Source organism: Cygnus atratus, chromosome Z (assembly GCF_013377495.2).
Source record: "Cygnus atratus isolate AKBS03 ecotype Queensland, Australia chromosome Z, CAtr_DNAZoo_HiC_assembly, whole genome shotgun sequence".
Lineage (NCBI taxonomy): Eukaryota > Metazoa > Chordata > Aves > Anseriformes > Anatidae > Cygnus > Cygnus atratus.
The window spans coordinates 35729053-35743824 of NC_066396.1; the positions used below are offsets into that span (position 1 = coordinate 35729053).

The following is a 14772-nucleotide window of genomic DNA, read 5'->3' on the forward strand; positions in this document are numbered from 1 at the left end:
TATATTAAAAGGATACTAGCAAGTAACTTTGAGGCCTGCTGGTTTCTGTTGATGAGTTTGGGTTTATATGTTGTCTTACATCACAGACTACATTTACAAGCCAAGGGAGTTGCATTTTTCACACTGTTATTATCTCTTTTCCCTAAATGATGATAGATAACTGCTAGCAGAGGTTGTTCTGGAACTGCCCTGAAATGATGTACCTCTTATTGTAGACATGACCACATATTTTGGCAGCATTGTTGACTTCCACTTCTGGGCCTTCCTTATTTGGATAAAGGAAATATTGGGGGGGGGGGTGGGGGGAGGGGGGAGAGAGAAAAAAAAAAGTGAGACATCCTTGAAACAGCATAGCCTTACCAAATGCAGTCTGAAACTAAATTCATTGCATTATGTGTGACTGCTTCCTGATCACATTGCAAATATGGAGGCTTGCAAGGAGGAGATGAGGTGCTAAGGAAGTCAGAAATAACTTCTGCATCTGTCTGCCTCTTCCACAAATGTTACATATCTTAATATTTAAGTATCTCCTGCATATCCACAGGGAACAGTGGATGGTGAGTGATTCAGGAAGGTCTTTAAACACTCTATGACAATTTCAACTTTTTATTGTTATTAATCCTACATCTTGTATAGCTAGTTAAGCCTCACCCAGAAAGCCTCACCCAACAGAGTTTATATGTGTTATTATACTTTGGAATGTTAAGTGTTTTAGATGCAGTCTCTGTTGGGAGCTCTTATAAAAAGAACAGGTTTTCTTCCATGAAACTAACATGCATTCAAAACACACACAAAAATAACCTATGAACCAGAAAAAAACAAAACAAAACAAAACAAACAAACAAAAAAACCCACAAAGAGCCCACACCAAAAAACAAAACAAAACAAAACAAAACAAAACAAAACAAAACAAAACATCCTCTTCTCACCCCCCTCCCCCCACCCCAAATTTGGACTACATTGTTTAACATCTTAACAGTTTGTGATGTCATTTTTATAAGCTAAGAAAAACCAATGCTGTCACTTTCTGAGTCTGAGTTTTAAACAAGCCAAAATCTAGAGATTTAAGTATTCCAAACACGTAAATGTTTCATCCAGTTAGTTACATACTTTAGTTCAAACTGTCTTCTTCACCTTTGCTCTGCTTCCGATAAACTGTGGATTTGAATATAGAAAGATAAAACCATAGATAAATTTATAATACTGTATAGATACATTTTTTCTGTTCATTCAAAATACTACTAATGTTTAAATGTGCATATAAATCCTTGTTCTTTTCCCATGCTGATTCTTGAATTTTGGTGTCATTTTTACTAATTTACCATATTCTCTTATTTATAAGGGGACTGGTTTTGAAGACTCTGAAAGAGCACCTCTGGTATTTTGCTGGCACAGTGTCTCCAAGACAGATGAAAATGAGAAGTAGAGCAGCTAGAGTTAAAAAGTGATCATCAGCTCAGATGCCAACAGGTGGAACCCAGTTTATGCACACACAGCCAAAAAAAATGGTAGCTTTGTTTGTTTTAGGAAATGAAAAATGTTGACAGGAAAGAGAGGAGAGGAGAGGAGAGGAGAGGAGAGGAGAGGAGAGGAGAGGAGAGGAGAGGAGATTTGTAGATATTCTTCACTTTTCTTATCAGTGATAGTACAGCATATTTCTAGAGGTAGAATCTCTTTCAGTTTCACAGTGAGGGATGAAACTACACAGTCAAAACTACATATTCTAAGGAAAACAATTGACTTTTCAAGAATTTTACCTCAACAACAAATTTCACATTTCCAACACTGATGTTTTATTCAGAGGTATAAAATGTTCTTTCCACTGGTTATCAGATACTTAACATCTGAGGTTCAAGTCAAAGTTGTGCCAGTTATTAACTCTAAAGAAAAATCTTGTTTTATATTTAATAATTTATTATTTATTAATGATTTTGAATACCATATAATTAAAGAGTGCAGAGCAAAGTAAATCTGAGGATATTACTACATACTATGTACTTCATCCACACTGTGCCTGAAATAATGGTGTGTACCTATGGAATGGAAACAGGCAAGCAAGCTGAAAATTGCTTTATGTATCAGTGGCAAACAGTGGGAGAAAAAAAATGCAAATTTTATACATGCTTTTTCCATATTCTTTGAGAAGTATTGGGGCTTTTCACTGTCTACAATGACCAACAGTTGACATGGGAAAAAAGGGTCTACCATCTTTGTAAGACACCTGGTGGCTCCCACATTCAGAACACTCCAACCATCCAAGCAAGACCAAAGTATCAACAACTGCCTATGTTTACAAAAAGGATTGTGTACATACAATATGATCTGCTGCTCACTAATGCAAGTTCTATTTATGCAAGCAGATTTATTTCTAAATGGAAACTGTGACTCTCTGAATAGAAATGTGCCCACTTTTTAGGTTCTGAGCTACTGGAAAACCTGTGCCTCTGGAATTAAATCTGAAGTAGTCATGGACATGGACATGATGGAGTCATGGAACATCAGGATTGTAGTGCGGAGGAAGAGTTGGACCAGATGTACAAACCAAATGTGCAATTCTGAGGACAATCTACAAAAATGACTAAAGTTTCAGATTTTTAATTTGACGTCAACCTACCATGTACTATGCTTGCTTGGAGGCTGTGTCTGAATTTAGAGCTGCAAATCTCTGTTTAAAAATGCATTGCCAATTCTGTGGGAAATAAAGTTACATAGGAAACAGAAGGAGACATAAAAGAATCCTATCATGTAATACCAAGTCTTTGTTGCTGAGAGGAAAAAGTTATGTTTTCTGAGAGCATATCCTGCCTGCATTCTAAATGTGAAGAAAAACATATCCTTGATAATCAAGTTATTTGCATTTTTCCAACTAATGCTGAAAATTATTTCAGAGTTTTTAATCCATATCTCTCTCTTTTTTCTTTTTTTTTTTTTTTTTTTTTTCTGAAAAAGAAAGCATTGCTTACGAAGTCTCCTTATGTGCATTCCCTCCCTAAGCATGAAGCCTTGGTCTTTTCTTAGATCTTAAAATATTTTAAATCTTCCTAAGTCTTCTAAGATCTCTGGGTTGATGACAGAGTATGTTTGACATTTTGTGCCTGGCGATGTTCACAAAAAAATGAGGAGAATACATCTGTACGTCCTGTTAAGTTCTTCTGTGGTTAAAAATACCGTTACCCAATATCTTCATGTCCAACAATTAGAGACAACACTTTCAGAAACTCCCTTATTTCCCCCATCATTAATGCATAATTCTGTGGTTCTTCTTGCCTTATTTTTTTATATATTTATTTCCAGATACAACTGTAAGAAAACTAACGTTGCAGTAGTTGTTGTTGTTATATCAGTTTGAGACAACCACGGTACACTTGCAATATCAAAGGAGTATAAAATCACCTGTAGCAGGAAGGCCCGTGTGAGAATAGAGAATTCGTACACTTTATACGCTAATATTGCACAGTTTGTAATATAAATAGTAGTACTTGTCAATATAGCCTTTCCTGACAATTAATATGTGGCTTGGTATTGCCTTGAACCCTTAGGCCTTCCACACAGTTGTAAATGCCAGGAAATATCCTCTTCATTTCTTAAAAAGTAAGCACAGTTTGCAACATGAAACTTGTATACAGCTCATTCTTGACAAATTGAATGTCATGTTATGTTCAGCCAAATTGTGTTTCTTGGATCATGCAGCATTTATGACATATTTTAGACCACACTACGCCATGCACTCCAAAAGGGAGTCTTAACCTCTGTAATTACATGCTAATAAAAACAAGAACTGCAGAATGTTTACATCTTTACCCAGTCATATGTCTTTAGAAAGAAAACAAAAATTTCAGAAGGTCATCTGTCATACATATTCATAGATTATTCCTGGGGGTACTTGAATAAGCAAGCACTTTTCAATTTAAGCTACTGTACTTTATGTAGCTATACTCAAAAGGGCATTTCTAAAATGTTAAGCATCACACTTCTGTTTGTTGTATAAGTAACAGGTTATAGAGTGTTATCAGATGAAATAGGTTATAAATCTCCGAGTGAAAGGGCAGTTAGGATTTCACGTTCAGGTCTAAATGTTAAAACCTACATGCCTTCACTGCACAGGGCAAAGACTTTCTCAACAATGGCTGACATAATGCATAAAAGATGAAGAGAGATGTGGCAGTCTTTAGTCCATGCACTTGCTGCTTCATCAACATATAGTTTTATTTAGGATTCCCATATGATTTATTTGGCTCTTCAATGAGGTGTGCATTTTCCAGGGATAATCCAAGTATGTAAATACTGGTGCCCAGACGCTATGGGAGCATTCAAATAGGCTCATGGTGGGAGCTTTAGAAACGTGTGTAATAACAATACATTTTCTTGTGGTTTCGCAAGACACTTATAGGAGCTGCCACAAACCTTTCACAAGCTGCCAACACAAATTCGGCCAGGTTGATGTTCTCATTTGATTGCCACTGCTTACATTTTGGCTGTTCCATTAGCAGATGGTGGAGTTGCAGGTACCAGCCAACACCTTCAAGAGAAGGCTTGAGGGCAGCCCAGAAAGCTGTATGAAGGGGTCCTGATCCCCCAGGCTTTTCCCTCCAGGGAGGCGTGGGTGAGAAGTGTCCCAGCACACCAGTGTGTTTTGAGTTATGTTACACAGTCACAAGCATAGTGTGCAGGCACGTCAAAGAGAGCAGACCAGGTGGGGGCCCATCCCTGGACCCTGTGCCTGCATGACTCACTGTGCCTGCTTGCCTTGTGCTTGCCACTGCACCCCATCCCGGCCAGCGTGCCCTCTTCCTGCGTTCCCCATCCCTGCCTGCCTGCCCCATCCCTGCCTGCCTGCCCCATCCCTGTCAGCCTGTATCCCTATTAGCCTGCCCTATCCCTGCCTGCCCCATCCCTGCCGGACTGCCCATCCCTATCAGACTGCTCTATCCCTATCAGCCTATCCCTATTAGCCTGCACAATACCTGCTTGCCTGTCCCATCCCTATCAGCCTGCCCCATCCCTGCCTGCCCCATCCCTACCCCATCCCTACCCCATCCCTGCCTGCGCGCCCCATGTCTCCGCACCGCCACACCCCCGCCTGCGCTCCCGGCCTCCCCCTGCGCTACCCGCTCCGTCCGAGCCCCGGGGAAGCCCCGGGAGAGGCGGTGGCGGGCGGGGGCGGACCGGCGGCGGCGGCGGCTGCTCCCCGCCTCCCTCCCAGCCGCTCGGCAGCGGGGGGCCGCGCCCCCGCGCACCTCCCTGCCCTGCGGGGCCCGGAGGCGCCGCGCACCCCGCGCCGCTCGCAGAGGCGCGCAGGGGCGGCCGCCGGGCGGGCAAGGAGCGGCGGAGCGGGGCGGCCCCCCCGGTGCACCGCGCCGGAGCGCCGCGGGAGGAGGAGGAGGAGGAAGAGGAGGAAGGAGGATGGCCGCGGCGGCGGGGCAGCGCCGGGGCACCGCGCTGCTGACCCTCGCCCTGGGGCTCCTCGCCGCCGCCGCGCAGGTAAGGTGGAGGCTGGCGGGGCGGGGGCGGCCGCCTCCCCGCGGGGAAGGTGGCGGTGGTCGTGCGGGGCAGCGCCGGGGCGGGGACCCCCCCCCCCGCGGGAGCCGGAGCTCCGCACCTGCGGCCGCCGGGATGCTCCCGGTGCCGGGCAGCGCGGCCCCCCCGGGGCTGAAGGTAGCTCCCGCGGCCCCCTGCCCGCTGCGGGGGACTCGGGCAGGAGCTGGAGCACAGCTGTGCGAGCCGGGGGCCGCGGGAGGCTGGTTTTACAGCCCTCCGGGGGGAGGATGGGATGGATCGTCGTTGGAAAAGTGAGCGGTGCTGCTAAGTCTCGCCGGGCGCCGGGAAATGAGGTTCTCAGCCTCCCTCGGGCTGTGTCGGGGGGATACTCCTCAAGATGCAGAACAGCTCTGGGAGTCCGTCCCACCAGACCCGCCTGCCTTTCTCCGGCGGGTGTTTCATTCAGAGCAGATCGCAGAGCTGTGCCGTGTCGCTGCATTTCCCTAGGGTGTAATTTACATCCTCTAACATGCTCTACAGGTAGTTTGCTTTACTTAGTCATCTATGTGCTATTGCCCAGCTTTTATTTCAACGACTGTAGCCAAGGAAAAAAAAATAGCCTCTCTGATGGTGCCCCGTCCAGCCCTCTGGAGACAATAAATGAACTCACTTTCAGCTTTGTATGTGCCCTAAAGAAAAGCAAGTGTGAACACAGCTCTCCTAAATCGTTCCCATTTGTTTTTGTTCTTAAAGTTTTAAGATGAGTTTTAAATAAGTAATGGCATATTTGCAGTAAAGATGATGATCTGTTTGTATTTAGGGCATTAGCTTAATTTAACCCTCTCAAGGAAACAAAACTCTGTGTAACTTCAGGCTGCTTCTGAACAGGACATTTCTGATCTTCCCCTGTGCTCCTGACCATGCATTTTCTCCTCCCTTGAACCTCTGTGGCAACTGCATGACTGTGAGCTGGTTAGCCCAGTGATCCTGAATAAACTTGATTTCTTTTGATAGAAAAACTTTTATGCCAGATCACATTGCCTTCTGTAGCTGCACCAGTCCTGTGCAAAGGAGATGATTCAGCAGCCCGCAGCAGGGGTGGTGGGTGGCGAGGAGTGATGTCAGTTTGCACCTGCAGGCATGCAGTCAAAATGGGATGGCGACTCTCTCAATGGACAAGACTTGTGCAAAAAGCTAAAGGGTGTGCTGGTAGCACTGTGTGCCTCAGAAATGCACAGGCTGGCACACAGAAGCCAGTTTCTAATGTGATCTGCTATATGTGTTTCTGACAGAGGCCACTAGTGCCATAATGGCCATGGTCCTCCAAAGGAAACCTCATCTGCCGCATCTTTTATCCCAGTCACCAGCTTTGTTCCCAGGACTGAAGTTGAGCTAATCTCCCCTGGCACTCAGCTCTGTCCCTGCTTACCCTGGTCCTGTGCACCTGCTTGTCCTCTTTCTTGCAAGCAGCTCCCCTTCGTGGAGAACTAAAATATCTCCTGACTTCTTCTTCTTCTTCTTTTTTTTTTTTTTACATGCAAATACAAAATATTCAGGCTTACTTTTGAAAAAGTGTGGAGCCAGTGAGATGCAGTGTAGAGGTCTGAGAGCTGGAACAGAAAGGCAGTTAAGTTTCCTTTGGCTTTTATGTTGGATACTGAGTTGCATGAATTTTATTTTACAGTTATTGAGATAGTGTTACTCTTGAAATAGCAGCTTGGCACTGCCTCCTGCCTCTCGTCTCAAATTTACACAGTGATACCATGAATAAAATCAGTTGTCCTCATGGGCAGCATTTCCTATGGCCAAAACCATAATCAGCCCAGCAAGCCTCCTGTTGTTTTTCTAGCATTTGTAATGCGAGATAGTCGACTATGTGGGGATTAAAGTTATGCTTTGCTAAGCACACGTAGGTATGTGGATGTATTGCAGAGAAAGATACTCAGAATAGTTGTAATTCTGTAGCACTGCATAGTACTAATAGAAATTTTAGGTTAAATTAGGATGAAAAATGAATATTCTTAGTATGACCATGAATTTGGGTTCTGGACGATATTGATATACCCTACTATGATAAAGAGGAACATAGATAATAATACATTGAGTTTCTTTTTGAGGGAGAGGTAAACTGGGTCTTTTAATTGTGTGGTGTTTTTATTACTATTTTATAAATCCTTCATGATCTAGACCAAACTGGGTTCTTTTAATTCTTCTTTTAATTAAAAAGATAGATTAATAATTACAGGTTCAAACTTCATTTTCATGTTGTATTTTGGAATTAAGTGCTAGATCGCTGGAGATGACCTGTGTTCATGATGCATCCCCAGTTCAACATTTCCTGTGGAATTTCAATTTCCTCATCTCTTCCCATGGCTTTGACTAGGAATGGCTACCACCAACTCTCAGATTCTTAGAGTGATTCTTCTCATGGTGATTTTCATTTTTAATTTCCTGTTGCAATCATGTTTAAGAGATTAGAGTAGATAACCCAACAGAAGAACATAAAATTACTTTTTAATTGCATTTAGATGTATTAGTTATTGTAGAAGACTCAACTTTTAGCTCTGCTTAAGAGTTCATGTATGAACTTCATGTATGTAAGCATTTTCACATCTGTTTTAAGGACTGACTAGCTACAAGTAGGTTTTGGTCTGGAAGTGGCATAGACTGTTGGAAGATTGAATTTTCATGCTTGTCTCTGTACTCCTAGACTTTGTGTGCCTCATATTTGCTATATCCTATCCTATTTTCATATTCAAGCAGTGTGGCTGATACATACTTCCCCCTTTTTCATATCCACAGTGTGTATTATAGGGTGGGAGGGAATGAAGTAGGGATATTGTATGTATTGTGTGTATTAGCAAATTATTCATATGGGGAAGAAGGCATCCTTCTAAAGCACCTGCTGTAGAATCATAGAATCACGGAGCTATTTAGGTTGGAGAAGACCTTCTGGATCATGAATTCTGGGGCATTGGACTTAAGTAGTGACATGATAGTAAATTATATTAAGAATTTAGCTTTATCTTTTCTTCTGCAAAATATTTGCCAGGTATGAATCCACTGAGTTGCACTGTACTGTCCAGAGAAGTCTACAGCTTTTTCTTATTTTGAATAAAGACCAAAGCAAAGCTGTTGAAAGATTGTAAAAATACGAATATACTCTTAGTCTGTATATTAAAAATAAAAAATAAAAAAAATCATTTTACATTTAGAAGGTTAAATTTGTTCAGTCTGAGAACATTTTAATTGAAACTGTGGGCAAGAAAGAGATGAAGACAAAATCTTAGAATACAAGTATTAACCTTACATGATTCAACTAGTCAACCAGCACTGAAATAACACCATGGCCCTACATGTTTCATGTAAAATCTTCTTGAAAACAGTTTGAAACTACCAAAATAATATTTGTAGTGTGCTTTTATGGCTTTTGGTAGTATTATGACCATTAATTAGATTGATTAACACTTATGGATGATGGCTGGTTAAAGTTGAGCAAACTCAGATTTCACCCTGTTGTAAAAAGCCTGAAAAGACTTGGGCTAGTTTAACAATTGGAATTGTCTTTTGAGTTTTGTAATAGATGAAATGGGTTCCTGGTTATAGTGACAGCTGAAAACTTAGAGCTAGAAGAATTTTTCTTTTCTTTCTTTCTTTCTTTCTTTCTTTCTTTCTTTCTTTCTTTCTTTCTTTCTTTCTTTCTTTCTTTCTTTTCCATCATCATATTTCATTTCAAATTGTAAGACTTGATTTGCCCTTCTGACTAAAATCACAGAATCACAGATTGATTGAGGTTGGAACAGACCTCTACAGGTCATCTGGTCCAACACCCTTGCTCAAGTAGGGCCACCTGGAGCATATTGCCCAGACAACCATGTCCAGACGACTTCTGAAGATCTCCAAGGAGGGAGTCTGCACAACTTTTCAAGGCAACCTCTTTCAGTGCTCAGTCACCTGTGGAGTCACGAATTGCTTCCTGATGCTCACGAGGAACCTCCTGTGTTTCATATTGTGCCCGTTGCCTCTTGTCCTGTCACTGGGCACCACTGAAAGGAGCCTATCTTCACCGTCTTTACACCTTCAATAGGGGCACATTGATGTGTACAACCCACCTGAGCCTTTTCCCCAGGCTGAACAGCCCTAGCTCTCTCGGTCTTTCATCATAGGAGAGACACTCCAGACACTTCATCATGTTTGTGGCCCTCTGCTGGACTCTCCCCACTATGTCCATCTATCTCCTGGGGAACCTAGCACTGGACACAGTACTCCAGGTGTGGCCACACCAGCACTGAGAAGAGGCAAAGGATCACCTCCCTTGACTTGCTGACAGTACTTTACCTGATGCTGCTCAGGATACTATTCACCTTCTTTGCCAAAAGGGTGCTTTGCTTGGTTACAGCCGACTTGTTTTCTCACAGGACTCCCAGGTCCTTTTCTGCCAAATTGCCTTTTCTGCAAAGCTTACTTAAATATTTGGTGAGGAGAAGGCTTTTGGCTAACTTTTTACCACGCAGGGCATCTGATTAAAATCAAATATGAGGAAAATTTCATTCAAAATTGTAGAGCTGTTTCTGAAAATGCAGAGTATGGGGAAAATATTTGCTATTTAAAACAGTTCTAATGGCCTTTCTTTCACAAAGGCCATAAAGCCCCTTGGCTTCTTTGTGGAGAATAGTTTAAAATTTAGCAGGAGGAAGGCCTTGCATTGAAGACATCTATTGCTCATACTGTGAAAATGAGACTAAATATGTTTATGTTACAGGTCTCTGAGCCTGCAGCTCAACTGAAATCTAGGGTACAAGCATTTTCGCACATTTTCACAGGCTGTATGTGAATATGTACATATGTCAGAGAAGAAGATACTTCCTCTTCTGGTTGCACGAGCCAAAGTGAAATTATTCACAAACTGATACTACATCTGAATCCTACCGTCATGTTTTCAACTGTACATGTGCAAAGGTGGGGTGAATGAGGGAGCTGTGCAATTCAAATGGAGGTCAAGCACCAGCTACAACAGATCAAGAGGTAAACATGGGTAATGGGAATGTTAGCATATGTCTGATTGTACAGATTCAGACATACCAAGTCTTATGATCGCTGAAGATATTCTTCATTGCTCTCTTATGTGACCCCAACAACCAACTCTTCTGTATTAGCTTTTGCCCCCTCAGTGTGAACAGAAAAAAAAAGAATAAAACTCTACTATTATGATGTCTGTATGGTTTGAAATTCTATCTTATTCCTATTTTTTAGAGCTGTTTGCCAATTTTCATCAAGTTAAAGAAAATTCCCATTTGTGAGTATTTCAAGAAAAATTGGGTTGATAAAACAATCATACAGTTAGGTAGAGACATGGAACATTTGTAATTAATGACTGATGGCAGAACTGCTTCGTGAACATATCCTTCAAAAAATCGAGGTATAATTTTTGATAATTTAGCTTTCATTACCACTATTGTGTTCCAGTCTTGTGTCCTGAAAACTACTTCTCTTAAAAAAAATTTAACCTGTGCATTAAAATGAAGTTCTGTTCCCTGTTTAGAAGTTCACATTGTGTGCAAAAAGTGAATATAACTAGGACTTTATGGAAACATCAAACATGTAAATTATTGCTTGTAGCTGCCCCAGAGATTGAGGAATTCTCTGTGATTATTAGATAAGCCTGTAGTAGGAGTTTTAAAAATCTTGGTTAGAAATTGTATCTTCTCCTTATATCTTTAGCTTGCTTAATATGAAAAAGCAAAAAATGAGGAGCCCAGATGTCCTTTTAACCTTCTTTCACTGCAATCCACACTCCAATATATTTACTTTCCAGTGTCTTCTTTTAAAATACATATATATATATTTATTTTTCTACAAAACACAATGTATGCCTCTCCTGTAATCAAAAATATGATCAAACCTGGTGAATTCTGTTAATGGGATAATGTATGGTGAGTAGACTATCAAGTCTTTAGCTGGATTTAATAAATCAAATATTCTCCGTATGCTTCTGTTCCCATATTTTAAACCTTCCCATAACATCTCATGTATATGTGTTTTCTGAACATAAGCCAGCAGTGTGCCCAGGTGGTTAGTAAGGCCAATGGCATCCTGCCTGGTATCAGAAACAGAGTAGGCCAGCAGGGCTATAGAAGTGATTATCCCCTTTTAAGGGGTACTGGTGAGACTGCGCCTTGAGCGCTGTGTTCAGTTTTGGGCCCCTCACCACAAGGAAGACATTGATTTGCTCGAGTGTGTGAAGAGACAAGTAATGAAGCTTGTGAAGAGGTTAGAAAACAAGACATATTAGGAGCAGCTGAGGGAACTGGGGTTGTTTTGTCTAGAGGCTGAGGGGAAACCTCATCGCTCTCTATAGCTACCTGAAAGGAGGTTGCAGCAAGGACAGCGTCAGTCTCTTTTCTCAGGTGACAAGTGGTTGGACATGAGGAAATGGCATTGAGTTGCATTGGGAGAGACTTAGATTAGATGTCAGGACGAATTTCCTCATGGAAAGGGTGGTTAGACATTGGAAAGATCTGATCAGTGAAGTGGTGGGGTTGCCATCCTTGGAGGTATTTAAGGGATATGTGGACATGGCAATAAGGGGCATGGTTTAGTGGTGGACTTTGTAGTGTTAGGTTTATGGTTGGACTTGATGATCATAAGGGTCTTTTACAACTTAATTGATTCTATGATATTATGATTCTGTGGTCTTATTATAGTGTACCATGAGGCTCTTTGCACACCAAACATGTAGTTGTGTCCCAGCTGCAAACAACATGTTTCTGTTTCAGTAAGCAATATAACTGCAATGCAACATGTCCTTTACAAGAGTTGGTGAATAATGCCATGTACATTTGAGTCATGCCCCTATTAAATTTAATTAAACTCTTTAGACCCTTTGCAGTCTCAAAGGTATGTATTTCGTGTACCTTTTGAGAGAAATGAGCAGTCAGCATAATTGTTGGACATGTACGTGCAAAGAAAGTTACCAAGAAGTGGAGAAATAGAACGAAAAGAGACAGTTCAGGGCCTTTCAGTAATATATTATGTGGAGCTTTATATATATATTATATATGTGTGTATTTGTAATAAATATATTAGGTAGGGGCATATATGTTCCAATATAAATTGGATACCTTAGAATAAATTATGGGAGGAATGGATCACTAGTATTATTTGACACACAGATACACTTTCTAAAAATAGGAGAAAAAGGAAGAAGGACAAAAAAATATTGCATAATTTGGAATAAACATACAGGGGAAATCAGATCATAACAATGCGTTCTTCCAGATAACAGAAAACACGGTACTTTAACCATGTTATTCTACTGACTATACGAGAGCAATATGATGTATCTTGCTAATACACATATGATGTACCTTGCTAAGACAATAATATCCATCACAGGAATTAAACAAAGTTTATTCTTGCATCCTTGCTTCAGTTTGCTCATAGTCCTACATGGCTAGGTGCCATGAATAATGACTGCATTACATCAGTCCCAGATATGGCTTGTGAAGTATTGTTTGATACTGTTACTTTTGACTTGAACAAATGTTTCCAGAATTTTCATCTGTACATGTATATATATATTTTAAACTGACCCCATATGTGTCACTTTCAATGAGGCATTTAATAATGGAAGAGTGAATTTGTACAAAACTGCCAGTAGTTGTTTCACTTAGTTTTGTTTTGATTTACAGATTAAACAGCCACATGTATTGTGTTGAACTGAAAGTCCTCTTTGTGGATTTTGACTTAGTTATAATATCTCTGCTCTCCATGTAGCTCAGGTGGGCTGCAGAAACCCATTTTTCTTTTCTTATGACTGTACATGCTTCTGTGGAGAGCTGATACAAAGGAAATAATTCATATATAAGAATGTGCTACTATGTAACTATAATAGCCAAAAACTAGTCCTGTGTGGCTGCATTTTGTGTGTGTGTGTGTGTGTGGTTTGTTGTTGTTGTTGTTGTTGTTGTTTTTTAGAGGAAATAGAAAGGAGCCAGACACATCCTGACTTATGCTAACTCCCAGAAATGATTGACCAGTTGCTCTGCATCATGCTTCACAGCCATGAAGAATGCCCCCCCTTTTTTTTTTTTTTTTTTGCCATGTCTTGACTGACCTAAGTCTAAATAGGGAAGGGGAAATGAATAAGGGGAAATCTGTCTGATGATTGATGAACAGAGGAATGGCACTTCAAGCTTTCTGTTGAATTTCAAAAAACTTGATATTTAGGCTTTTAGATTTTGCAGTTGTCTGGGGAATTAAGGTGGCAGTAGAGGTCAGTACTGTAAGTCCAACTGATAATTTTGCTTAAGTAATGCTCGAAAAATGGCACATTTGTAAAACTACTTTTTTTTTTTTTTCCCCATGGAAAACATAACAGCTTCACTGCAATAGCGTGAGAAATTTTATGGCAATTTACCATGGTAAGCTCATGCACGGAGTGGTGCATGGGAACACTTTGAAATGGAAACAGATTTTTTTCAGAAGTTTTATTTGAAAGTTATCCTTTTTTGATATTGGAAATACCTGACATTTTAGACATCTGTAGGTTTCAGTAAGAAAAAGCTGCCTTTACAAAATCTCTCAGGAAAGAGGTGTGCCTGTGTAAAACCAGAAATCAATTTCCAGATAATATTTTCTTTTGCCACCTTAGTTCCATGTTGCTTTTTGTTATTCTCTTGCCCTTGTCGGTATTCTCTTGCCATGTCTGTTCTCCTGCTGAAAAATGTCTTGAGTATTTGTAACACTGGTTGTAGGTGATCCCCATGAACGTAGGATATCAGCCATATGAACCAACTTACACACATTTATGTGTTTGCAGATTTGGAGACTGTGTCTGAACAGTCCATAGAAAGGCAACAAGATCTCTGCGTTTGGTATGTTCTCCCCCATTGCCTTTCAATTCTAACCTTTAACTTGCAGATAATGGCACCGGATATTGCATGCAAAGGTTTATTATGAGTACTGTCTCTGAAGCATAATGCTTCACCTGTGATTTGAATAGTGGCTTTTCAGTTTCTGCTTAGTGGAAGACTGCTGTCAAGAGGTAAACTCTTGAAATCCACTTGGAGTTAAATAAAGTACCTGGGAGTTTCTGTGCTGTACTGCAATGATTAATCGAAAGCAGTGTTTATTCTGGAAGTGAGTGATTTTCAAACGTTGAATGTAACCTCTTAAACATTTTTTATTTTTTATGTTTTAATTTCACATTTCTTTATCGAGATTATTTATTTATTTCAGTTATTAACATAATATTTAATGATTTGTCTACAAATAAGTTTTTACAGAAACTAT

At 40.8% G+C, this 14772-nt stretch overlaps 1 protein-coding gene and 1 long non-coding RNA gene across 5 annotated transcripts in view; both read left to right on the plus strand.

Annotated features, from left to right (window-relative positions):
• The first annotated feature begins 5290 nt into the window (after positions 1–5290).
• Positions 5291–14772, plus strand: part of LOC118253760 (ADAMTS-like protein 1) — a 419478-nt gene continuing 409996 nt past the window's right edge. For all 3 annotated transcript variants that reach the window (XM_050716258.1, XM_050716257.1, XM_035558495.2), the window contains exon 1: positions 5291–5481. In XM_050716258.1, the coding sequence (XP_050572215.1) occupies positions 5404–5481 (78 nt within the window). In that variant the 5' untranslated portion in view covers positions 5291–5403. The remainder of the gene's footprint in view (positions 5482–14772) is intronic.
• LOC126913639 (uncharacterized) overlaps positions 7765–14772 on the plus strand; it is a 30747-nt gene continuing 23739 nt past the window's right edge. The window contains exons 1-4 of one of the 2 annotated variants that reach the window (XR_007709267.1): positions 7765–7908; positions 9254–10503; positions 10732–10774; positions 14300–14354. This is a non-coding gene — a long non-coding RNA (uncharacterized LOC126913639). Of the gene's footprint in view, positions 7909–9253; positions 10690–10731; positions 10775–14299; positions 14355–14772 lie in introns of those variants that run through there. The other variant, XR_007709266.1, reaches the window with a different exon arrangement.